This window comes from Labrus bergylta, chromosome 10, assembly GCF_963930695.1.
Source record: "Labrus bergylta chromosome 10, fLabBer1.1, whole genome shotgun sequence".
Classification (NCBI taxonomy): domain Eukaryota; kingdom Metazoa; phylum Chordata; class Actinopteri; order Labriformes; family Labridae; genus Labrus; species Labrus bergylta.
This window is the reverse complement of record NC_089204.1, coordinates 24,687,710-24,713,190: the sequence shown is the minus strand read 5'-3', so window position 1 is coordinate 24,713,190 and position 25,481 is coordinate 24,687,710. Positions and strand designations below refer to the sequence as shown.

General features: G+C 41.6%; 1 protein-coding gene across 3 annotated transcripts in view; it reads left to right on the top strand.

The window, feature by feature from the left end:
* Positions 1 to 417: 417 nt before the first annotated feature.
* Positions 418 to 25,481, top strand: part of LOC109990751 (Kv channel-interacting protein 2) — a 107,936-nt gene continuing 82,872 nt past the window's right edge. Inside the window, exon 1 of one of the 3 annotated variants that reach the window (XM_065959216.1) lies at positions 418 to 1,444. In XM_065959216.1, coding sequence (XP_065815288.1) covers positions 1,372 to 1,444 — 73 coding nt within the window. In that variant the 5' untranslated portion in view covers positions 418 to 1,371. The remainder of the gene's footprint in view (positions 1,445 to 25,481) is intronic. The other 2 variants (XM_020642958.2, XM_020642953.2) reach the window with 2 other exon arrangements.

Here is a 25,481-nt window from a genome sequence, read left to right as displayed (position 1 = left end):
CAGATTCTGACCAAATGTCACCCTGTAAGCAGGCGAGTGAGGCGAAGACATAGCGGTGGAACGCAGTGAGGAAGAAAAAGGGATAGGCACAAGGCTTCCCACAACCAGCAAGTATTTATAGATCAGATATAGTCAGAACCTCTGCCTGGCAGCAGCAGCACTGAGCTCCTTGTTGCTTCTGCTGATGTCTCTGTACGCACCCGACACAGCTCTGACTCAGTGGAGAACATTAGGAGAGGATGTGATGATATTAATGGCACAGAGGAATGGGGCTGATGGGTAACTGGGTGAGTGAGGTTTCGCATGAATGGAGACAGATATTTTGCTGGGGGTAAGGGGAGAAAAAACAGGAATTTACATTTTTTATTACATTTCTCTTTATTTCAGTTAAACAGATTATATAATATTTTAGTCAAATGTTGACTCACAGCACGGCCACATGTCTTTTACGGCATTCTGTAAATCTTAGTGTCCATACAATGTCTGTGTATAGTTCCTATGTACAGGAATGGGAGTATTGTTCATCAACATCCAGCATAGAGGGGACAAATACAAATTTGTGAAATAACAATGATTGTTGGGAGATGACAAGTAGTGTTATTATTCAAATAAGGACAGCAAGGAGATAATTAAATTAGGAATGTGCTTAAAATTAACACCCAATAGATACATTTAAGTAATTTCTGGACTGAAGTAGATCATCCTGACAGGCACATGTTATATTAGGCAATCATGGCTTAATGCCACTAGGGGGAACTCCCCACGGGCATATTCATATTTTGGCCACACTTGTTTTGAGCTTTCATAATCAAACCAAATTTATGTAAAAGACTTTGGAGTCCAAGGATAATTCCCATCTCTCTTTTCTATTAATTCATTTTAATATTAAAAGGCTTTAATAGCAGTATAGGTAAATAAAAAGCCATTGTCTGGAGCATCAAAGCCATATGGTCGATAAAGGAAACATAGTACCTAAATATCAGAGTACAAATGATTTTATACAAGCATAGTATTAAAAGCATCAAGGTCTAAACATAAGGTATCTGTGTGAGAGTATGCGTGAGTTTCAGTGAGTGCGTGCGCGCGTGCCAGCCCATGTGAGGGAGAGTGGAAACCAAGAAGAAACGCGCGTGGCTCACTCCGCTCCTGGATGCCGAGAGCGCACACACACACACAAACAGACCCGGGAAATAACTTACATGGCTATCTTGTTTGAATTCACGACGTACCTATGATGACTTACTAGCGGTGCTCTACCTGTAGCCGTCCTCCGTGAAGGCGAACACCAGAGCCACTGTTCTTTTTTCACAAACAGAATCAAAAGCAAAAACACTTTCAGCTGTTCCACATTCCGGCGCACGAGAGGGAAAAATGAAGGCGAAAAACCGCGACCAAAGCTTGTCTGACTCCAGAGAGCTGGACGGATCCTACGACCAGCTAACCGGTGAGTACACCGGCTGAAACACCGGTTGGATGTTGTGATGTTTGCCTGCAGAACTAAAAAAAAAAAAAAAAAAGATTCATTATGTGACGCTGTGTTATCAGATATGAGCTCGCTTCACGTAACTTCAGGTGCTACAACCTGTTCGCCATTCATCTCGTTACCAAACGAAAACGACGTGAATATGCTTTTTATGCAACCTACATTGGAAGTTTATTTTTAGCATGCCATCGTAAGTTTTAATGGAAGTTGGCAGACTTTAATTTTCGCCTCCATTCTAGTTTTCTTCCGGTATAGTTGTCTTATCCCAATAAAGTAAACATCCTTACTTATATTTCAGTGTTAAGGAAAACAGTACAACATTTTTTTTTTACCTGACAAAATGCACATAATGAATCTTTAAGTTGCATGTGGTTGCTAAATATGGTGCGTAATTTTGATGAACGGTTTCTATCAGTTACAATAAGGATGTGAAGATGCAGACCTGGCTCAGCTTTGGGAGACCACCTTGTTGTTGCTGTCTTGACTTTTTGTGGAGAAGCGCTTCTTGCGGTTTGGATGACACCTGTCTGATGTCCAAATAGTGATGATGCTCAACGTGTTTTGACTTGTACTGTCTCTTTTTGGACAGACATCTCTCATATTTCCATGAGTTTTACGCAGCCGATGTCTTTCTATAGGATTAATAACTGGGCTGGTTTTCTCTGCCAAGCGAAGCAGACTTCAGATTGAGACTTTTATTGCCATGTGGATTTTCAAACCGCTTAAATGTGTGCGTAATTTGGTTGTGAGGATTCTCTGTGGTTTGGTTATAATAAACTCAGCTATAATATAATTTCCTATTCTCTGTGTGCATTATGAGTTTGTGATATATCTTTAATTTATCAGTTCAGATGACACATCAGTTTTATAGGCATAATGAAGCAGTTCATTGAGGTGCACCTACCTGCGCTCTGTCTGTGCTCCTTTGTGGGCTCAGCACTCTCTTGAGGTGTTTTCCTGTCACCACAGCCTCCCATTGTCACATTCCAGCTCGCAGCTCCCCCTGCTTATGTGAGCACCATTTGCCAGTTAAGCTGGCAGCTGCCTAAATAAAATGCTCTTCTTTATGCCTGAACACATCTCAGGCCTGCAGAAGGAAAGTGTGCCTGTCCAGACAGCTGTGTGTGCCTCAGGCTCGACGGGGACAGTGTAATCTCATTTGCACTCGTCCACGCATTAGCAGCAGCGCTTTGTCACAAATTTAATGCATCCTAAATTAAGAAAAGATTGTCTCAGTGAAACCATGTGTGCTGAGCATGTGGCGATCTGCTGCCAGGGTTTATCTAGGAATATTTCTGTGTGAAGGTATGAGAGCGTGTGTGGGTGAGTGAAGAAGCGTGCAGCTTCACCTTTTCTTTTTTTTTTAAAATAGTACATCGTTGAATGTAAAAATAATTTGTTCTGCTGAATTCCAAAACCTCTATCAGGCTTTGATATATAGGTGGTGTGTGTAAAGTCAACCTGCCCACAAGGTGAACTGACCGTCATACTTGAGCTGGCCCTCAAACTCCCTCAAACTCTGATCCCACCTACCGTAAGTGGACTTTGGTGCTCTTCATACTGCTTCAACACCACATCTTAACAACATCAATAAATGGTGCTCTAAAGGATTTAAACTGTGTGTGTGTGGATATTGTGTGTGTGTGTGTGTGTGTGTGTGTGTGTGTGTGTGTGTGTGTGTGTGTGTGTGTGTGTGTGTGTGTGTGTGTGTGTGTGTGTGTGTGTGTGTGTGTGTGTGTGTGTGTGTGTGTGTGTGTGTGTGTGTGTGTATATGTGTGTGTGGGTGAGTTCAGAAGCTGCTGCCTCACTTTTTCAAGAGTCCATTGTGGCAATTTAGAAAAAAAGGAGAATTTATTCTGCTGAATTCCTAAACCTCCATGAGGCTTTAACGTAGGTATTGTAAGTCATGTCGACCAACCCACTCAGCGAGCTGAGCGTCATGCTTGGACAAACACGGAGCTTTGCAGAGCTTTGCAGATACTTCACAACACACTCGAGCAGCTTGACTGTCTTTTCTCCTGGCCACTTTCCCCCCCTCGAGTGTCTTTTCCTTCTTTCTAATCCACTACTCGCTTGGTAATTAATTGCAGATCGATTTGAAATACACACACCTGATAATAAGATATATTATGCATTGGCATGTGGCAGTGAATTAGGTGAAACTTTCTGTAATGCAAATGGCAAAATCCTGAAGCACTAGCATCAGGGCTGGACCACCGCCTGGAGGACCACTGCCTCTGTGATTGTGGTGCTCGCCCTTGCCACTGAGCTACCTGTGCCCCAAGAGTGTCACAAATGTTGACATGTTAGTTTTCAATACAAGGTGTACAAATGTTAAAATCTCCCTTATTATAATAATCGATAGTATCTTAAATTTCATGAAAATTTTGATCATCAGTTATATCTTTAACCAAAAGCTGCTGAGAGAGAGAGAGAGAGAGAGAGAGAGAGAGAGCGAGACAGAGACAGAGAGAGCAGCTGTGGTTCGTTCAAATCCACAGGAGGACAAAAACTGAAGTTCCTCGGATTATTCTGACATCTAAAGATGCAAAAACTTACATTTATGTCTCATGCGAGCAGACAGAGCAGAGGAGGTGACACTGTTTTCTGTACTGAACCAGTCAATGTATTTGTGCAATTTAGACAGTGTGCAGGAGTTTGCTTGGAAATTTCCACTTTTGGGAATTAAAAAGAAGACAGTTCTTAAATGTGGATGCCTAGGACTTTTATTTTTGTTGCCATGGTATCGAAACTGGTATCCTTAATGTTTGAATTTGACTACTATTGCATCAAAGTAATCGTATATGGTATCGTCACAACTGTACATTACCGCTGTCCTCTCTCTTTCTCCGTTTGTGTCTCCACTATTTCAGTCCAGTTTCTCATTACTGCCCTTGTGTGTAACTCTCCCCTGGCAGACATATTGTTTCATCAAAAGTTGAGTCAGGGAGGAGAAAGGAGGGGACCATGAGAGGGTCCAAGTCACTCAGTGTGGCGGAGCAATTTACTCCTGGCATAGATTTTAATGACTTCCTCGAAGCTGCGAGTCGCGTTGTTAATTCATAATTTTGAAGACGTCGTCAACTTGAAAACATACTCAGCCCTCATATTTATGGCGTGGTTATTAGGGCCGGCTCCTGCCAATAAAGGTCAGCGTAATGAGGACGGGATGCAGCTTAAGCTGTTAAGAAATATTGCTTTTTCATTGTTTATGACACTTTTCATGATAGAGCAAGGCAGCTGACCGCAAACTGTCCAGTTGTAAACTCTGTGTGCAAGTAAGTGTGTGTGTGTGTGTGTGTGTGTGTGTGTGTGTGTGTGTGTGTGTGTGTGTGTGTGTGTGTGTGTGTGTGTGTGTGATGGATGAAAACAAGGGAATATTCTGCATGATTAAATTTAAAATGAAAGAATACGAAATGAAGTGAGACCATGATTTGTGCAAAAGAATTCTTAAGTGGGGGGTTTTGTGTGGGAAGGGCAGCTACAGGTGAGTCATTCTTCTTGCTAACAACAACTTGTGTGTGCAGGTGAGAGAGGAGAATGTTTGTGTGTTTGTGTGTGTGTGTGTGTGTGACCTGTGTTGCTTAACAGTAGTGTGGGTGGTCTCCAATCACAACTCCACTGAAAGGTAACCCTCTAGAAATAACTTTCTCTGGCTGCTTCATTGAGCTGAAGTGCACCGTGTGTGTGTGTGTGTGTGTGTGTGTGTGTGTGTGTGTGTGTGTGTGTGTGTGTGTGTGTGTGTGTGTGTGTGTGTGTGTGTGTGTGTGTGTGTGTGTGTGTGTGTGTGTGTGTGTGTGTGTGTGTGTGTGTGTGTGTGTGTGTGTGTGTGTTGGGTCGCCTGGCTTTCCCCGTTGTGTTTTAGAGCAGTGGCTGAGAGATGAGAGGTAATTATAGAAGCGTGGTGCAGTAATCTCCTCTTCCACCTCAGAAGCCACACTCAAGAGGAATCAGATCACCTACACACACACACACACACACACACACACACACACATGCACATACACACACGCACATACACATACACAATAGTTCCTCTTCCACATATGCATATTCAGCTCCACTCCGTCATAATCCCTTCCCTCACTAGAGTCCAGAATGTTATCTACAGGCCGAATCAGTGATAGTTGCATAGCCAGTCTGCCAATCATCCCTTTGTTGTGTTTGAGCCTTTTAATGTGCATCATCTCCTTTAATAATAAAATAAATAACAAAATGAATTGAAGGCTTTGAACCAAAATTATAGTATAATACATGGCAGTGTTTCCCCTAGGTTTACAGCGTTGGGGGGGTGGGGTGGGGTGGGGGGGGTGGGGGGTGGCGGGTGGGGACAAGCCGACATGCCGACACAAACACTTGAAGGAATCTTGGTGTTCATGTGTTACTTTTAATGACAGATGTCCTTTTCTATCAGAAAGGTATCCTTAAATGACTTCTTTCCCTGATTCCCGACTCTATCCACTATCCTATCCCTACAATAAAGGCAGGCCCCCTAATATAATAGTAGGGGAAACACTGCATGGCATGGAAGTGTGCTTTACTGGAAAAAACAAAAAAAACCTTTTTAAGACAATTTCTAAATAAGTCAAAGCATTACCTTTGCATGATATATATTCTGTTTAAAATGTTTTCCTATTTGTTCATATCAGAAAACATGCTGTCACTCATTTTGATGCCTCAAGCACAAGTTGGATAAGATTAGATAGATGTCACGGATTGGACGTGTCGTCACCTGACTCTGCCCTGAAAATAATAGAAACATTTGTCATGGGCAAGATTACGTCTGTTAGAGGTTCTGAATGTCGGTTTCGATTAATTTTTTCGATTAATTAACCAGCCGTAGAACTACTTCTTGCTTTATGCAGCGGCTGGACCTGGCCGGTTAATTTCTACGACACACACATCTCTTACTGTACTTTATTAAATCTCTGACATTTAGAGAGCTTCTGGGCTCAAAGTCAGGATAGACCTCTCTGTCAGCCAAAGAAAGACGCCAAGAACAAGGGCAGAGGTGTCGAGATGGAGCGTGTAAGGAGCCTATAAAGGATTTAAAAGCCTCCCATAATCATCGGAATAAATAGGCATAAACAAGTCTTAGATCAAACCAATCCCAGATAACAGATTCTTAATTGAGCCTATGAGAGGAGTTAAGCTGGAGTCACCTTCACGGCATGACAGTTTTAGCTGTTTGCTTGTATTGTAACCGCCATTGGCACTAATTAAAAGCGATGATTTAATGTGTCATGTGATGTGCGGGGGACATGCATGACACAAGTTTCCTCATCAGGGATCCTCTCTGGGCTTCCACGCTCCTCCTTGAGGTGCAGGGACTGCTGATGTGAGATGACTGGTTTCCTGCATGGAGGAACGCTCGGAGTGGTCCACTTAGTCTTGTCTGTCACACTAGTTACATCATTAAGTGAAGGAAAGAAGGAGAGAAGAAAGAAGGAGAGAATACAGGAGCCACAGGTTGGATGCCAGCTTTGAGGACTTTAGTCTCTATACACGGGGCAGGGGAACTAAACACTAGGCCACCGGCTCCCCAGTCGTTTAGATTTTTATAAATCTTTAGTTTATTGAAGACGGTGTTGCATTTGTGCAGCACAAATAGCAGCTCTGCTCTTTGAGAGTCTGAAGGTGTTATTTCCCTTGTTGCAAAAGCTTGAGCCCCAAATGCCATCTCCTATCCATCAGCATGGTCCTGTAATAATATGGAAGCTGCCCACCTGAGACCAGAGTTCTTTTTTACATTCAAATTCATGCATCCTAAGGTAAAGTGGATTGGATGTTTGCCTGTGGAAAGAAGAACTTTTAGTAATTGCCCATCCATCCTTCTCTCTCTCTCTCTCTCTCTCTCTCTCTCTCTCTCTCTCTCTCTCTCTCTCTCTCTCTCTCTAATGTCCCCGCTTTATTTCTAAATAATCTGACTGACAGTCTCCACTTAAGCTGCACTCTCGTTCTCTCTTTTTCTCGAACTCTATCACACTCCTCCCCCTCACTCTGTCTCCACTCTCACAAATCAGTTTATATAATAATATATCATATGTATTTATGTCGGTAACAGAGTGGCTGCGGTGTCCTGATTCATCCCGCCTCTGCCTCCATGTGCTCCTCTTTATCTTCTCCAATACCACCTTATTCTCATCTTCCAGTGTCCCACCCTGACCCCCCCCCCCCCCCTCCTCCTTCCTCCTTCGCTGACTCTCAGGCCGCTTAGAGACCGTCGCTCAATAGGCCTGGACGCCCGAGTCAATCCTAACGAGTTTTAATCGCTGACCGAATCTAGCGAGGGCCAGCCGATCGTTAATTAAAATAAGCCCCGCTCACCTCTCCCTTGGTACTCTCACCCTCCCTCTCTCCTCCCCCTCCCGTCTTCTCTGTAAACACATTTCATTTAGAAATGCCTGCAGGGACGAGGGGAAGGAGGACAAAGACTGAAAGATTGGAAGGCGGAGCACAATTTGGCTCTGTAAAGTCGATGAACTTGAGATTGAAGATGAAGAAATTAGAAGGCAAGGGGGGGATGACAAGTTTAAAAAAAACCCATTTGATTCTGTGTTTAAAACAAACAAGAAGTCAGATGTGATCAGCTGCTGCCTTGTCAGAGATGTTCATCAGTGATTGAATGATTGACAGAAAGTGTCTCGCAGTTTGACAGAGCTTCATGTCATCCTTTGTTCCCTCTCTCTTGCTTGGACGTACTGTCACTCACCACATCTGATCTGCATTAGAGGATAATTTTCTGTCCATTAGCTCAGCCTGTCTCCATTTTACTGATAGGACCTCATCAGTATGGGGAGGAGCAGATAGCCAGACAATGCTCCTGTGTTTTACTATGCAGGTTGCAACCTTGTCCTATTGTTTTGCCCTCTGACTCATGTAGGACTCGTGTGTGTGTGTGTGTGTGTGTGTGTGTGTGTGTGTGTGTGTGTGTGTGTGTGTGTGTGTGTGTGTGTATGAAAGAGATTCCCCTGTCATCACGAGTTACCAGCTTGAACAGAGGGGATCACTGTGGGTGTGGGTGTTTGTCTGTGTGTGTGAAGCTGTAAACATGTGTCGAGGATGTCTGAAGGGCACACGTGTCTGCCAGTGGATGAGTGTCGTGGGGGCATGGGATTTCTTGAGGTGTGAGCGCTGCCACCTTTCCCTCTTCTCATCTAAAACAGGGCACAAGGGCTACACCTGGCTCAGAACTAGTGGCATTTTTTTTGTAAGTTGAGCAGGACAGCTGACGTAAGTCTCATCATTTACAATAAGCACCTACTATTCAAACATTTCCAAAAGTAAATGGTTAATGGACTTGAGCTTGTTTTACGCTTTTCTAGTCTTCTGACTACTTAGCCCACAGGTCTCACCCATTCACACGCTTAGAAGAGGTGAAAATGCTCCAGCAACACTTGGTAGTAAGAAGATCAACTTTATTAACAATTCAGACCGACGCGTTTCGGCTCCTGGCCTTCATCAGGGTCATCAAGAAACAGATTAACAAACATCATTTAAATAGGGTGGGTACACAATTAAAGGAAAGGTAAAAAAAAAATCAAAAAGGTAGGGACAACCAATCAAATGCCTCCACATATGTGTGTATCAGCCAACAGGGGACATGCAAGGTGGGCTGGTTTGTTGGCCAGGTAACATGGAGGTGAAGGGTGTGTCTAACAAAAACAAGGCTGACATCACAACTGGTCAACAGGTAGGGATCAAGGGGATGGTTAAAGGGGGGTGGTTAAAAGCCTGCACAAGAGTCATTTAGAATCCTTCTAACAAAAAGAGTAGAAGAGAGAAGAACACTAAGGAGGCTTTTGTCACAAAACAAATACAACAAGGGATTTCAAAAACAAAAAAAAGAATCTTACAATATGTTTAAAAATGTATATACTAAACAATGCAAAATATTAGAAGAGCATAAAACCATAAAAAACATTATAAGAACTCGTTGGTTGAAAAATCCTCATTCATCCCACCTGGAAATAAACTTTTAAAATCCAAAATCCAAAATGCTTCTCTTTTTTTCCTGATAAAATTTATATTACCACCTCTTGGATTAAGTTTGATGGCTTCTATGCCTAGAAAAAAAAAGAGAGGAGATGGGGTGTTAGCATTAGCTTATCACATTCATACACCGCCGACAAAGCAGGGGGAGCAACTTTGGGTTAAGTGTCTTGCCAAAGGACACATCGGACATGTGGCTGGCGGTCGAACCCCCAACCTTCCGGATGAGAGACGACCGACTTTTCCACTGAGCCACAGTCGATGAGGTGCCATTAGGTGCATAATTGAACAATCAGTTCAGGAGGATTTCAGGGGCAGTCCTCCTGAAATTCTCTAAAATCTTCAGAAGTGCATATGGGAAAACCGGCTTTGGTAACTCGTTGAGATAGTGTGTGAAAATGTGAACTTTACAGGAGATGCTGATCATGTATGATTAGAAATATTATCTTTACTCTCCCCGTGTGTCATGGTTTAAAAAGTAGAGACGGCACAACCAGCAGGCGACAGGTGGTGACAGTAATTTAGATGTGAGACAGCCCACTGAGGACGTTTACTCCACTCACCGAAGGATCGTCAGTAACGACGTCAGGGTGAGTGACGGCGCAGCAGACAGAGGGAAGGAGGGAGATGGAGGTGATTAGAGGAAGCCTGGAGTTTGCTCTTGTCAAACACAAAATGTCTCATGCGCTCACACAACACACATTCAGGCATAAACACTTAAACACACACATACACACACAAAGTACTTTGGCCTTAGGGATTGCAGCTCAAGAAAACACTGCCGTTGGTCTTACAATCAATCAGTTGAGGATGCACACTGGGCAGAGCCTGGTCAATATCTGTCACTTATCCCACCAGTCAGAATAAACCAAAGACTGTAAATATTAATGGAAGAAAACCTGAGTGACGCCGCCCGTCTGGTACTGCAGGGGACTTAGGAAGCCCGTCGATGGCGGTCACCATGCTGGGAATGCTGTCTCACCCTAACTTTTAGTTACCCTGACAACAGGCTAAGAGCAGGAGCCGAGGCGGGGTTTACGTTGCCTGATAAACAGAGACAGCGCACCAGCCCATAAATCACATCAGCTACCACCTGAAAGTGAATAATACTTCAAATAACACATCCTTCATAAAATCAAAACTGATCAGTTGTCAAAAAATCCGCCCTCCGTACAGTGCGTGTCGATCGAGACGGCGCTAATCAGACCTATTTCATCTGAACTCATTGACTTCATTTGAATTTTGATGAATTGCCCAGAACCATAGCTCAAATTAAACCAAACTGTTCCACTGACAATGAAGTAAAACAAGGTGAACAGAACCCGTGAATGAAAACATGACGCCTGATTGATGTATTCTGCTTTTTTCATTCACCAGCCATTAAAAGCACAGCTTCTTTATCCTTACTTTGTTTCACACTAAATGGACTCAATTCAAATTGACCAGATTTCCTTTGGTGGATTGACATGATAAACGTTGAACAAGTCTCCTCTTCACATAGCAAGAGTCGGCTATAGAGAAATAATAGACCTTAGATTGCTTTGATAAACCAATCAGATTCAAGTATTTAACACAGCCTGTAATAGTTTAATCACTCTGATATCAAGGCAATCCTTCAAATCAAGCTAGAACAAGACTTCTTTTCTCTTGTATCAAAGAGAAGTGTATTTCCATCCAACACAGTATGCCTTGTTAATTTGTGCTGCAGATTAAGTGGCAGCAAAGTTTTAAAAGTTGTACCAGAACTGTAGAGGAAGATAAGCCAGTTTAAATCATCATTTTGAATTTAGAAGAACATGAATATATATCTATTCTCGTTACATTGTATGCTGATTTCATGTTGGCCATTGAGGAGATATTTTTAAACCAGCTGCGTTTGCAACACGTCTCCACACAATATGTTATTGTCCTGCATCATTAGCTCACTGGCAGGAGTTGCTGCCCTTGCTCTGGCCCCAAGATGGCTGCCTTCACCACTGCTCCTCTGTCAGCCTGGGGCCAGGTTGTCAGAGGGTACACTTCCCTGACAGCCCGGTCTTTATCTTTCCCTGGAGAGAGATGCTGAAGTCAGCCAAATCCTGAACCAGCTAAATATGCACAGTGTGACAATATAGAAGGAAAAGGGGGCCGTTTGCATTTTGGAGCCTACGCTACGGTTCAAGGTATTACAATTGTGTGAGAGCAGGTTATCGAGAGACGCTGGAACGCTGAGCTGGGAGTTTTGTGTCTCTGTATCCTGGCTGTTGAACCAGCCTGTACTTATTCCTCTCAGGCTCCCACGCCAAACAACACACTTGTTAATTCTAGATACACACTCTTCGGTGGTCCAACAACATATTTGTGCAGTTGGAAATCCATTTGCTTTAATCATCTCCATTGCACACTGCTCACTTTGGGTGTTGGCTTGTTCGGCTGTGGGGCTTGAAAATCCCATTCGCCCCCTCGCTATCTCCCTCTGGCACCGATTACTCACACAGCAACCTGACGTTCCATAAGTGCTTCTCCCCAGCCGCCCTGGCCTGGCACCAGAGTTTCATACGAGTTAATGGAGTCAACTAATCAACAGGCACACACACACATACACACACAGTCAGAGCCATACACAAAGTCACACACAGGCAGGTTTGATTGATTGGAGGCGTGACAGCCATGACAGCAATGGGGCCGTTAGTGACCTGGAGCAGCGCTGTGGCCGCTGATATTAGCATCAGAGGTGGACCCGGACCCAGTGTTGTATAAAGAGTGAGGAGATGGGGAGCATTTTTAGAGACAGAGGGAGTGGTAAGGTTGAAGGGAAAACAAGAAGAAGAAGAAGTTAAGTCATCCAACTCTACTTTGAGACCGTAAAGTTGTAATATTTTAGACTACGGTTATCTTTTTTTGGTATTTTGCATCTGTTATATTCTTACTGTTGTTTTTCTGTGTTTGGTTTAGTTTGCTTTGTTCTTGCTGTTTGTCAAAGCACTTTGTAAACCTGTGTTTTAAAAGGTGCTATATAAATAAAGTTATTATTATTATTATTATCTTCATTGATTCTTAGATGATCTGAGATGTGATGGTCTATTTTGGCAGATTGGAGGTCGGTAATGTTTCACACATTATTATGAAAGCGGAGGTGATGTAAATAGTGAGGCAGGTGTTACCCACTGTCCATGTTTGTATTTTACTTTTATAACATTTTTATACATCTGACAACTAGACCTGCATGATATAAAAACAGTAAGGTGATACAATGTTCAATATAGCTGTAAAAATATGTATGATAAAAATACAAATATTAAAGTTTATCTATTTTTCTTCATGTTGAACACAACACCTATGTTTGCACAAGTTCCCTCATGCAAAAATAAATCCAAAAAGCAGCTTTTTCACCACTAAATTTGCACCAATTAATCTGAAGGTAGCTGATAACCAACTGTAGCTTCATCACATTTCATAATTCATAACCAATATACTCCCACCTCCATTCAGAAGGAAATATGTATACATGCTGTGTTTGTTTACTTAAAATAGTTTCCTATATTCTTTTTGATAAATAAACTCTTGCGTTGTGCTTATTGCAGATAAATTATGGTTAAAATTGTGGATAAAACTGTTTAGCTGTGTAGCTCCACTGACAACACTGACTTAGACTTGAACATGTTGTTGCCTTCTTTCAGCTTCTCTTCTGTTGTTTGTTAGAAAAGCTTCCTTGTTAGAGTAAAATGGTCCTTGCATGGATATGTTCACTTGAACGGCCACATTCTTTGCACCTGAAAGAGCCTAATATAAGAGTATCCAGTCATATATTAGTGCTTTCTGTTTCTCCACAGATAACTGCCAGCTTGGTAAACTGGCCTGAAACTCAAAAAATGGTGGTTGAAATACAAACGGTTACAGTTTGCTAAAATAGTATTTCAGTATTGTTTAGTGTTAGTAACATTGAGGGTCCTTAAAAAGTCTTCCTTTGGAGGGGTTCCTTGCAAAATTGCAATAAACAAAACTGAAGTACATTTCAGCTGCTGTTTGCTGCACTGGACGGTCAGAAGGGATGTTTCTTCCACACGTGAAATCAGCTTGATCTGGAACTGGCATTCGCTAATTCTCAGTTTCTCCAGCATTAGATATCAACCCTAAGGTGGTCAGTGAGAGATTAAATGAACAGAAAGATAAAAACAAAAAGAAACAATTGATTATACATTTTTAGAAACACATAAAAAAGGCCGACTCAAAATGCTTTTTCTGATTTTGGATGTATTTGTAAAATCTACATTACCATGCATCACCAAGCGTGATATTGAGCTGTGACTCACACACCCACAGCTCACTCTCCAGCAATACCAAAAACTAATATTTCATGTAATTATAAAAGCCAGATTTGAAAGTGTACTTGACCAAAGTCAAAGAAAGCATCTGTCTGAAGGATATCATTTCGGTCATTATAACTTTTTTTTTTTTTTTTAACAACCTCAAGATGTTTGCGTATAATGAGGCTGATTTTCGAGACGCTGTACACACGTTCTGATTCGTGCACTCACAGAAAGTCATTAAGAGGGGTAACGATTATTAATGAGTCTGGTTTGAATTCATTTTGTGAAATATGAGCTTGTTGTTTCCTGTCTACGTGTTCATGAATAAGAGGGGCTCTGCTGGATCTTGTCATCAAAGGAGACATTACTGACGGTGTAATGGCACCGCTGAGTCGCAGAGCGGGATGAGCACCACTTAATTAAAGTTTCATTTTTACGAATACTAAAATACCTGGAAGTTCTCGCAGTGCTTTAACGTACCAATCATGTTTGATTTTTCCGCGGTGAGCACCTGTACGTCTGTGCGTTTGTGTGCATCAGAAGTTTCCTCGTCTCAAACATTTTTCTTGCTCCTCACCTGCCTCTCTAATTACTGTTTCATCTCTGTTATTACGCCGTCATTGTGGAGTATTTATAGACTTAACTGTCAAGGCTGATGGTAAAATCTAGCTTTCCTTCAAGAGGTAATGGGATTTAAGCAAAAAGACAGTTCTGTTTTGAATCCCGTCGTATCGGCTGGATTCACTTGTTAAGAAGATTAAAAAAGAGATTTGTTGCTATGACTGTCAGTTTGTTTAGGGGAAGGGTCATTTATAAAAGTTAGTTACAAATAATTCAGGTTGGCAGGCCTGAAACTTGTAGCCTTACACGAGAGGAAGACACCACAGTCCTTTTCCAGGAAAACTTTAACTAAAGTGATACCAATACCCCAGTAGATTAGTTAATCTTTCGTCTTTAGGCCAGAGATATATTTGCTTTCTAATCGTCTGTTGGCATACACGACCAGCTGCGTCATTAACGCCACTCTTTAAATACAGTATTCAGTTATACACTATGCTGGTAACTGGAGGATCCTCTGTAGACAGAAGACCAGAGAGCTCAAGCTGAATGAAACTACTGGATGTGCTGGATGAATCTACAGTCATGATGACACTTGGGGAGGTTTCTATTATGTTTATTCTGAGATCAGAACTATTTCATTAATTAATAGTTACAACAGATCAAGTAAGGCGACTGCTGACTGGTGGACAGAACACATGTCTGACGCTGACACCGCTCTGTTTCTCAAACATACTGTACCCCTCTGTGCACAGATGTGCGAAAGTGAGTGGACAACTCCTTTTTTCTTAAAAAAAAAAATATATATATTTTTTTTTTTGGAGCTTTTTGTGCCTTTATGTTGAAATTGGACAGTGGATAGGGTCAAAAATCAGGGAAAGATGGAGTGGGGAATGACATGCAGGAAAGGAGACACAGGTCGGATTCAAACCCGGGCCACACCCACTACACTACCTGTGCCCATGCTCCTTTTAATTTTAATCTATTGGATACATACTGCTCATCTAATTTTAAGTTCTTGCAACAGGTTGGAACATTGATTACGATATAACACTCAAATCTTTAATGATCCATTAGGTTTTTCAGTCAGAAAAGTTCATTACGGAACTCAAAAAGCTGAAGACTGAGCCCAACTGGATTCAACACGATTCAGATTTCATTGACAATATTTGCATTGATTTGGTGCAGAGACAGTTAATAAAACTATATCAAACTGTGAAATGTTTCTACCCAGAGTCTTATTTTGACATACTGTACTTAAGTTGTGTAAAAATTGAATTTGTGTAGGTGTATGCCCTGTGCCAGAAGTTGTATTTAGTGGTCAGGCCCTCTGTGAGCAGCACAGGAAAACATCTCTGCTGTTGTGGGAAGTTTTTTTGAATGTCCTGAGGGAGTTTGTGTGTGTTCATGAGCGTGTACAGTACAGTCTTATTGATATTCCCGAGCAGATCTTGACATTAGGGAATCATTAGAGTCTGACAGGAGGGAGTCAGAGGTCTATTGTAGATTCTCATCACTGATTCCCTCACCTTCACTTTCCACCTTTGTCTCTAGTTTTTTCCTCTGCAAGCCTAACTGTTACGAATGAAGAGTAGGATCAGTAACAATGTTCTCCTCTCCTCTCCTCTCCTTTCCTCTCCTCTCCTCTCCTCTCCTCTCCTCTCCTCTCCTCTCCTTTCCTCTCCTCTCCTTTCCTCTTCTCTCCTCTCCTCTCCTCTCCTCTCCTCTCCTTTCCTCTCCTTTCCTCTCCTCTCCTCTCCTCTCCTTTCCTCTCCTCTCCTCTCCTCTCCTCTCCTCTCCTTTCCTCAGGGTGGAAAAGGTGATTAAAGTGGATGTTGAATTAATAGTTTAAGCTCCTGCTCCCATGCCTGGGTGGCCGCAAGTTGTGAGTGCACTGGGCACTATAATGGAAAATAATGTGCGTGCGTGCATGAGTGTGTGTGAGTGTGTAGAGGTTGTTTGTCACTGAGGGAGATTTATTCATATTAGCTGTTCTCTTCAATGCAGGCGGCGGGGTGAACTCAGATTAAGGTCGTACAGTTGAGACGCCTTTCTGCCAGTCAGCCGTTGTCTGCCAGCGATGTGTCAGACTGAAAGAACAGTAGAGAAAATAAAGACTTAAGATAAATAATGGATGAAAAAAAAAACATTGTGCATTGTGCTATGAAGTGACATATAGAGTACAGACAGGCCATCTGGAGGATATCCAGGCTGAATCATCTCTAATGCAACAAACCGCCCTTTATTATCATTCCAATGGCTATGAATTTTTAACATTATTTCATTGTGTTTGTGTGGAGACTTCCAGTATGAGCAATCTGCAAAAAATACTCACTGACTAACAAAATGAAATAATAACACGATGTTCACTCCTAATTAGGTTGCATGTTCTTAATTAGGTTTTCAAGTTTCTCTTTAATAATTCAGCCCATCTCAATCGAAGCATCAATCTCCGCTGACACTTTTGGGAATTGTTGCAGCTGTGTGCAATTTACGTGCATCATCAAGTTGTTTGTGAATCTATTGTTTTGTGCAACATTACACCAGTAATTATCGGAATGCCGTTTGTGTTGTGTTTGCTTCTAACAGGAAAAACATATAAATATGTCATGTGGCGTTCAGTTTTTAAGTGCAAAGAGTGACATGAGAAAGACTCAGCAGGTGTTCTCAGGCCTGAAATCTTAGGCTTGAACGCCCACGGCCCACCCTCAGAGAAAAGTGCACCATTAACATACACTCACACACAAAGGCTGGAATTCAAGTGAGCACAAGGGAGGCAAAACTATTTTATTCACAGTTGAAAGAGCTTCAACTTTTAGAACAGCGCCAAGCTCGTCAATTTCACTTCTCCAACACTGACCAATCAAAATCAAGAAGGGACAGGACTTCTGATATCAGCTTTGTCAACAATGTTGGAGGAGGCACTAGTCTAGGTACAACTTCCATGTCTAGAGCTGCTGCCAATGCCAGCACATTGTTTTCATGTTTTCTTGGTTATTATTCCTTTATTTAAAACAAATATTCACCACAAAAAGCTCTTTAACACACTTAACAGTCTTTACTGAGGGAAGCAGATGTTAACTCTTAACCTAGCAACAATGAGACAGAGGTTGTGGTCGCTGCCTGTGGACTCGGGCCCTATGTCAGTGAGAGCACATTAAAATAAATTATTTTATGCAGAAAAAACAAAAATCTACGAGTTTGTGGTGTTGTAGAAAAATGCTTCACTATAGAAATCACTGATATGTTAACAGATTTAATGTTATGACAAATAAACAGAGACAGATTTCCATAAAAAAAAAAAAAAATAATAAATAAATTGCGGGATCCTTTTTAAAATCTTGATATTTTGTTTTAATAATCAGCCAATTATGCAAAGTCTCTGACAGCAAAGCCAAACGCCACAATTAGATAATTCTGACCCTGCAGGCTGCTGTCTCATATATTCACTCGACGTTCTGTTTAGTTTCAGGGCTTTCAGCTAACCTCAGGGTGAACAGAGCCACAGCGGTATTATGAAAGAAGGTCGATAAAGTTGGCTTGGGTTGGCGGTTCCAGTGGACGATGGGTCACGCATCAGTTAGGCGATGTTTGAGAAACATGTCAAACTGAAAGTGTGAAATTATTATGATAAGACCTCATGACGGAACCTCGTTATTAGTCAAAATCCAAGATGGGCTACCACATTTATTGAGCCTTTTAAATCATTGCACTTATTCATATCTCGCACAATCCATCAGAAACAGTGCAGAGGTTTATTATTCTGAGCAAGACAGCTACATAACACGAGTACAAAAGACTTAAAAAACAACAACTTGGCTTTTCTGCTAAAGTCTGATTCTTACTTTGAACTTATAAACATAAACGCTCGTCTCAACCTTCATCTGAGCTGGTTAAACGAGAGACCAACCAAACTTTCACTGGGAAAGCTGAAAACTGCTGATCTGCCTGCACGGCTTCAGCACATGAATCAGCATGTGAACAGAACTTCAAATGTCACTTTGGTCTGGATACATGCTGCTCCTCTTTGTACTCTGCGACGCCCAACACGCCCCTCCAGCTGACTGAGCCCTACATGAACATTTCTGAAGTTTCCCCATAGATGTTTTAATAACTTAAAGAGGACATTTTGAAATACATCTTATAACACTTGTTTACACTTCTGACTGTGAAAAGGGATGACTAAATGTGCACTCAGTTGGACTTTAACTGATGTTCTTAATCTTCAAATTGAAACAAGAAAATATGCTTCAGTTGCTTTTGCAGAAAGTCACAGCTTGTTCAGTTTTACCAAACAGCTTGTGTTCCTATAAACTAAGCTTTTGCAACTTGTGACACAACTTCTGAATGTGAATGTCATGTCTGCTGAATAACCTCATCTCAGTGTGTGTTGATGGAGCAGAACAGTCATGTAAATAACTGAAGACAGACAAACCCTGGCTTATCGTCCCCATTTTAATTGAATTTTGTAATGGAAATCTCTAGTTCCTGAGCACATGGCAAAACATCTTTTGAGCGTTGTGTGTAGCAGAACAAAGATTCAGGGTTAATTAGTGTGTGTGTGTGTGTGTGTGTGTGTGTAGGGTTTAGTTTGGGAAAGGGAAAGATAGAGGGTGATAGATGTAACCTCTAGAGGCCCGCTCAGTTGTCCTTCTCTGTGATAAGGATTATAGAAAAAAACTGAAACAGAAAAGAGTCGCCTGGCTTCAGATCCCTTTTTTCTCTGAACCTCTCCCAATTCCATCAAAGACTTCACACAGAAAACATAACATGCAGTTAAATACACAAAGGAAGAGCAGCCAAGCAAAAGACACCCGCAGACTCTCGGAACCGCAACTTAATTTACTCAGAAAGGACCCTGTAGGTCAATCCTGTGATGAAAATGAAATAACTTCAGAGTTGGCAGGAGCAGATATCATCTAGTCTTGAATCTTCTGTTTTTATTATTATTTAACAAGCTTTGCAAGCAGTGAAACCAAATCAAAGTTTCATGGACTGATGCAGCATCCATTTAGTGAGTAGTAAAGGTTCCAGCTGTCAGTCAAGAGCAACCCCCGCGCTCTGAAACACACACACACACACACACGCACGTGCACACACACACAGACGCTCACACACACCATGGAGGTGGCTCTGATGTCTGTTGATGTGTTGATTCAGGACTATAATACTACATCTGCTCTCTTGTCAGCACCTCCAAGCAGCCAGAATAGAACCTCTGTCACCACTGGCTGCCTCGAAGTCTGGCTTTATTTCACCATAAGGCTCGTGGGAAATATACTTTAAGCAGCTCTTTTAATTTTGTCCTGGAATCAAATGTTGTACTAGCACAAGCTCAAAGGCAGGGGGGTGAGAAATTTGTCTGTGAAATGAGTAGCTCAGTGTGAATTTGTCTTTTTTGTTGAAAAAAAAACACATCTGATGTCATCGTGTGCAACACATCAAGACTCACTACACATCACAGACACTTGTTGACATTGACCAGCTTGCTGTCACCAAACTGATGATGCAAACTTAGTCTAGTCATCTTGCAGCTCCAAGACTTTGTGAAGAGGACATTCATTCCTCTTATAGATAGATTGATACTTTATTGATCCCGAGGGAAATTCAAAGCATCCAGTAGCAGGTTACAAAGACGTACATGACATGAAACTTGTCTTATAGTCTGCTGACACGGGTCTGCTGTTGAAATATATTTCTGCATTGTCAACCATTGTTGGTATCCTACCGCTGAGTTTATTAATACTGCTACATGTTGCTTTGTAAATACATATTTCTCATCAATCAATCAATATTTGTGTTGCGCCAATTCATAACAAATGTTAAAAGCAGGTAGAAGACCTCACGTTGTTGTGTTACAAAATAAAAAAGGGACAGATGGGGTAAGACGCAGGAAGGATTTCTCCCTTGTATTCTTTGCGTCCTTGTTGCTACTGAGGTGGAGGTCGGAGCAATCCGTGCATGAATGAGATGAGGGCGGCGCTGGATGTGGGGACGACACAGTCTGAATGGTTGTGTCTGGGCGTCAGGTGCGTCGGGGGGGGGGGGGTAGTAGTGCCCGATCACCTCGCTGTAGGTCAGGGGACCTCCGTCTGTCGGGATACGGCCTCCTGGGCTTCTAACACACTGACGCCAGTGACAGACAAACATCACTGCTTCTCCTTCTCCTTCAACCACAGTGCATAGCACCTCTTTTTGCATGCTGCCGGTAGACCTGACATTTAACATGAATATATTTGACAAAGACCAGACATAAATCTTTCTGTCTTTACGAAGGTAAACAGTCTCAGATTTATGACATCACAGCTCTTCAGTAAAACTTAATGTTGCACTGTTCTGTCTGTGCTGACCTCTGCTTTGTGAACGGCCATTTGTTAAAAGACGCACGTTCTGTTTGACAGAACGGCTAACAGTGACCAGAGGAGCCAAAAGTACACACATTCTTTACTCAAGTTCATGCACATGCACAGATACCTCAAGGACATCTCTACTTGATGACTAACTGGACCTGATGGTTCAACTGCTAATAAAAAATTACAAGAATATGGTGAAGATAATGAACATGAAGTTTGCTCCACTGTCCAAATCTGTTGGATGAAGAATGTCTTGCAGCTCTGAAGTCTTCCACCATGTTGACTGGTTTAGATCAATGTTGATCACGAACATTACATTAATAGACACATCTTCTCAGAGGTCTAGTTTTCCATTCTTGCCTGTTTCAACCTGCTAAGCTGTAATTTTTGTTATATAAAGCATGGTGAGCACTGATGGATATGCTGTAGAAAGTCTTTTTTCATTTTGTACCAACCATACTGTATAGAAAGATGGACGGCACAACCGCTCCCTGAAGGTGAAGCGAAAAAATATATACATTATGGGGGGGAAAAGGAAAATTTTTTCATTAAAAATACGCCGGTGGCCTGGCGGTTGTTTTGGGCGCCCAATCTGCGGAGGCTGTGTCGTCGCAGCGGCCGGTGGTTTGAGTCCAGCCTTCGCCCTTTGCTGCGTGTCGCCCCCCCCCCCACTCCCCCACACCTGGCATTTCCTGTCTCTCTTCGGCTGTGCTTGGAAAATGGGCCAAAAAAATATGTTAAAAAAATGAATAAATTCCCAAGTAAAACTTTATGCCTAAGCTCAAAGTATTTGTGCGTTGTTGCTTCCCAGGACGATGATGTGTGCATTTTGTTGTTTAGGTTGTTTTGGAGTCTTTGAGATAATTCGATGACATCACTCTTTGTGAACCTCCTCTATCATAATTAGCAACTAATACAGTTTGTTGAATTGAAGCGGTATGCGGTGAATTGAGGAGTTTTGAGGTTTTGGGTATACTGTGCGACGAGGTTGTGCAGGATGCAAATCACTTTTCCCACTTTGGTCCTTGAGGGAATATTCTGTATGAAATCTAAGATGGCGTACGTAAGATTTTAAAACATCGCTGTGTGAGGCCTCTTACAGCCACAGGGGTGACAACATTTATCATACTGTATGTGTGAGTGTTGTGTACGTGTGTTTGTTCCCTTGAGTTGCTGAGAGACTGTTACACCTGTAGGGAAACTGTGAGCTTCCTGTTCCTCAGTTCTCCTCCTCCTCCTGCTTTCCTTTGTGTTTGAAAGGAGACAGTAACAGACACACACACACACACACACACACACACACACAGAGGAAAGCCTGCCACAGACAGTGTGTGTATGTGTGTAGTATGCCTTCAACAGATACACAGAGAGAGAAAAACAGACAGGTGTGTGTTCCTCTTTGCCAGGCCCACTTTGCTTTACAGCAGCAGAGATGAATTGTTCCCTCTATGTCTCTGTTTTTTACCAGCTCCTTCAACAATCCTCTGCACTGCTCTCCTCTCAGCTTTGAGTTAGACATGAGGTCTAAAGATAGATTAAAACAATGAGGACTGTGCTGCTCTGCTCTGATAATCAATGATTGTTACTGTTGTGTTGTTTAATGGTTCACACTGTGAAATAAGAAGAGCTGTTACAGAGCCTGTTGGGAGGCTCAGCTCCCATGCTGATTATTGATTAAGCATGATGTTGAACTACATATCTTCACTATGTATAATCACTATAGTTATGTAAATGAAAATGTACAGTGAGCAGGTTTTTACAGCCTGAAGAAACCATGACTGGAAGATGAAGAACTTTTATTTTAAAGCTCAGTCTAATTGATCCTTTTCCACCTTTTCAGCTCTGTTTATGCTAAAAAATGCATCTTTCTGAAGATGAAAAAAATCATATTGAGTAAAAAATATAGATTTTATAATTGTTTCCTGAAGAAAAATAATATTGTTTTTTTCTTTAAAAGACACACTCCCTTAGATATTACCGTTCAAAGTACATCCATGGAAGCAGCAACATGATGTGGCATTCTTGAAATAAGTTTAATTAAGTGTTATAATTCACATTCATATGAATATTTCCATTGATGGTAAAGTTAGACAAGAATAGGCTGTAAAAAACATGAACTGAAGCCCATCAATAGCAGGTGCTATATTGAAAAAACTGTCTCAATAAACCTCCTTTGCAAACATGCCCCTAATAATGCATAATCATTATTCATAGAGGTGGGGAAAAAATTGATTTATGGAAAAAAAAGTCAAGATTTTAAATAGATTTATAACTTCCAAATATCGATTTCTTTTTTTTTTGTGGGGGGGGGGGCAATCAGTCGCTCCCTACTAAGTGCTAAGGCTAGATCTTTAACTACTTCAACTTTAACTTTCTCAGTAGAATCCCAAATGGAGCAGCATTTTTCATTTTTCGATACTTTTGATGTATTTCGTTGCCTCGACAGCTTCTTTTGATAAATCCAAGAAGAGAAGTTTGGTATTTTGTTGTTGTTGAAAGAGCAGCAGTGATAGCGGTTAACCAAGCCCAACAAAAGTTTATTATCTTGAGCCAGTCTTTTGAGAGTGCAAATTCATCTTGGAAATGAAAGGAAGGATTCATAAATTGCCACTTTAAGAGTGTGGTTATGTGCGGATACAGTAGGAAAGTGATGAAAGTGTTTGGCAGCTTCTTTTACTGTCCTGATGGTGTGTGTGGGAGAAATAAAGATTAGAGAAATGCTGGTCAGTGCTTTCTCTTGGCATAAAACCTGAAATGATGTGTCTTAAAGATTTGAGTGGCGGCGGTAATGCTGATGACACTTTTTATCTCGTTTGTCAGTCAAAGCGTCGGCCAGCTTGGCTCGATGGGAAACCCTCCTCCCCTCTCCCTCCCTGCTCCTCTTACCTCCCTCTCTTTCACGGCACAGTCTGCGACCTGCATTGTGGCGGTGATAACAGGAAGGCTTTGACAATAATCCCCTCGCCTCTGTTTTCCTTCTCACCTCCTTTATCAGCTCCTCGCCCTCCGCCGGCATAACAGCCGGCAATTTTCTGTCACACGCAGACAGCCGCTGTGTCAGACTGTCAAAGTATAGGTTTCCACTCAACTCGCTCAAGTGGGAGCACTTTTCACATTGTGTTATACGAGTGATACGCTGAAGTGCTGTCAGAGATACCCGGCTCTGCACACACACACAAACTCAAATAAGCTCCTGTAAACCCACACCCGTAATAGGGTTTATGTAGCCTGCATAATAAGCATTCAAAAAAGATAATGCATCAAAAGTGGAAATTGTTTTATTAAAGTTTAAAATGTAAAGACAATTGTGCTAAGTCATCCTCAAGAGGTTGATTACAAAAATGAGCAGGAACTTAGAGTGAAATAGGGAGAAAATGGAAAAAATAAAAATAAAGTTGTAACATTTTTTTGTGACAATAAGATTTTTATATATATATATATATATATATATATATATATATATATATATATATATATATATATGTGTGTGTTTTATTGGATGTGGTCTTTTTTCTATGCCAATCTGACAATTTAAAAAAATCAACACTATAGCCAACCAGGGTTTAGCAGCCACTATTATACTCACTGATATATCAGAAGGTTTTTGTGGAACCTTTGAAAACTGGCTACCTTCCTCCTCTTAAGGTGGAACCATTCTGAAAAGAAAAGGACGACCAGAAGACCAGACTGAACACGAGTCAGCTGCAAAAACAGCCACACCCATTGGATTCCACCAGTATGGGCCAGCATCCATATAAAATATGGCTACACTGTTAAGAAGTTGTATGTTATATTTCTAAAATGTGCCTTTGTAGTGTGGAATTTAAGACATTTTTGCTAGAATGGGGTGTGTGCTAATGCTTAATTATAAGGGGTTTCTTGACGTGGCAAATTTGGGGAATCTCTTTTCTTTACAGCAAAATTTCAACTGGGATAAAAAAGTTCAGAACATCTAGTTTCACTCAGATATTTGTGGATACTTAATTAAATGTACAACTTTGTTATCATATCTGTTTACCAAGCGGAAACGTTCCGGTCTTGAAAAATGAAGCCAATGCGGAAGTACACAGCATAAATAAACATGATGACAGCCTGGTACAAAAAACTGAATAGATCTGATTTGTTATTGTCATCATTGGCCCACAGTGTACGGGGGGTGAATTTTTTTTTAAACGGCTCCGTTTTGATTTTGAAAATGATACGTGTTCTCAATACTTAGGCGTGTAGCTGACATGATTGACAGGTGGGCGCGATGTAACGGTTGATCAAGATGCTTAAAACCCGCCTCAGCTGCGGCTCTGAGCCTGTCATTAGAGCCGGTCGACTGAAAATTAGGCGGAGACAGAATTTCCACCGTGGCGTCGGCTGCCGATGAGCCTCCGGAGCCCCCTGCTGTAACAGATGTCACTGAGGTGACTCAGGCTTCATCCATACATAATTATATTCTATGATGTTGATATAACGAGCCTCATCACAGGGCACAGTGTGACAGGGACGTTTTGAAAACAGTTTTAGACAGCTTGATTAAAACAACCCTCCTCCAGCAGCAAACGGGCATTCCCCTCTTAGAAGCAAGGACTTCACGTTTGTAATCCAGACGACCCAAACAGATCATTTTTGCACTCTTCAAAAAAAACCTTTCAGATTACTATTTGACAGTCATAACAGCCCCATAACACGTGCACATCCATAATCTCTTTAATAAGCATCTACATGAGGAAATTATGCGAAACGAATAAAACGAGTGGAGTTTTCACTCGGGTGATAATTTCTGTCAGACAGGCGAGCTGAACTTTAAATGAACTT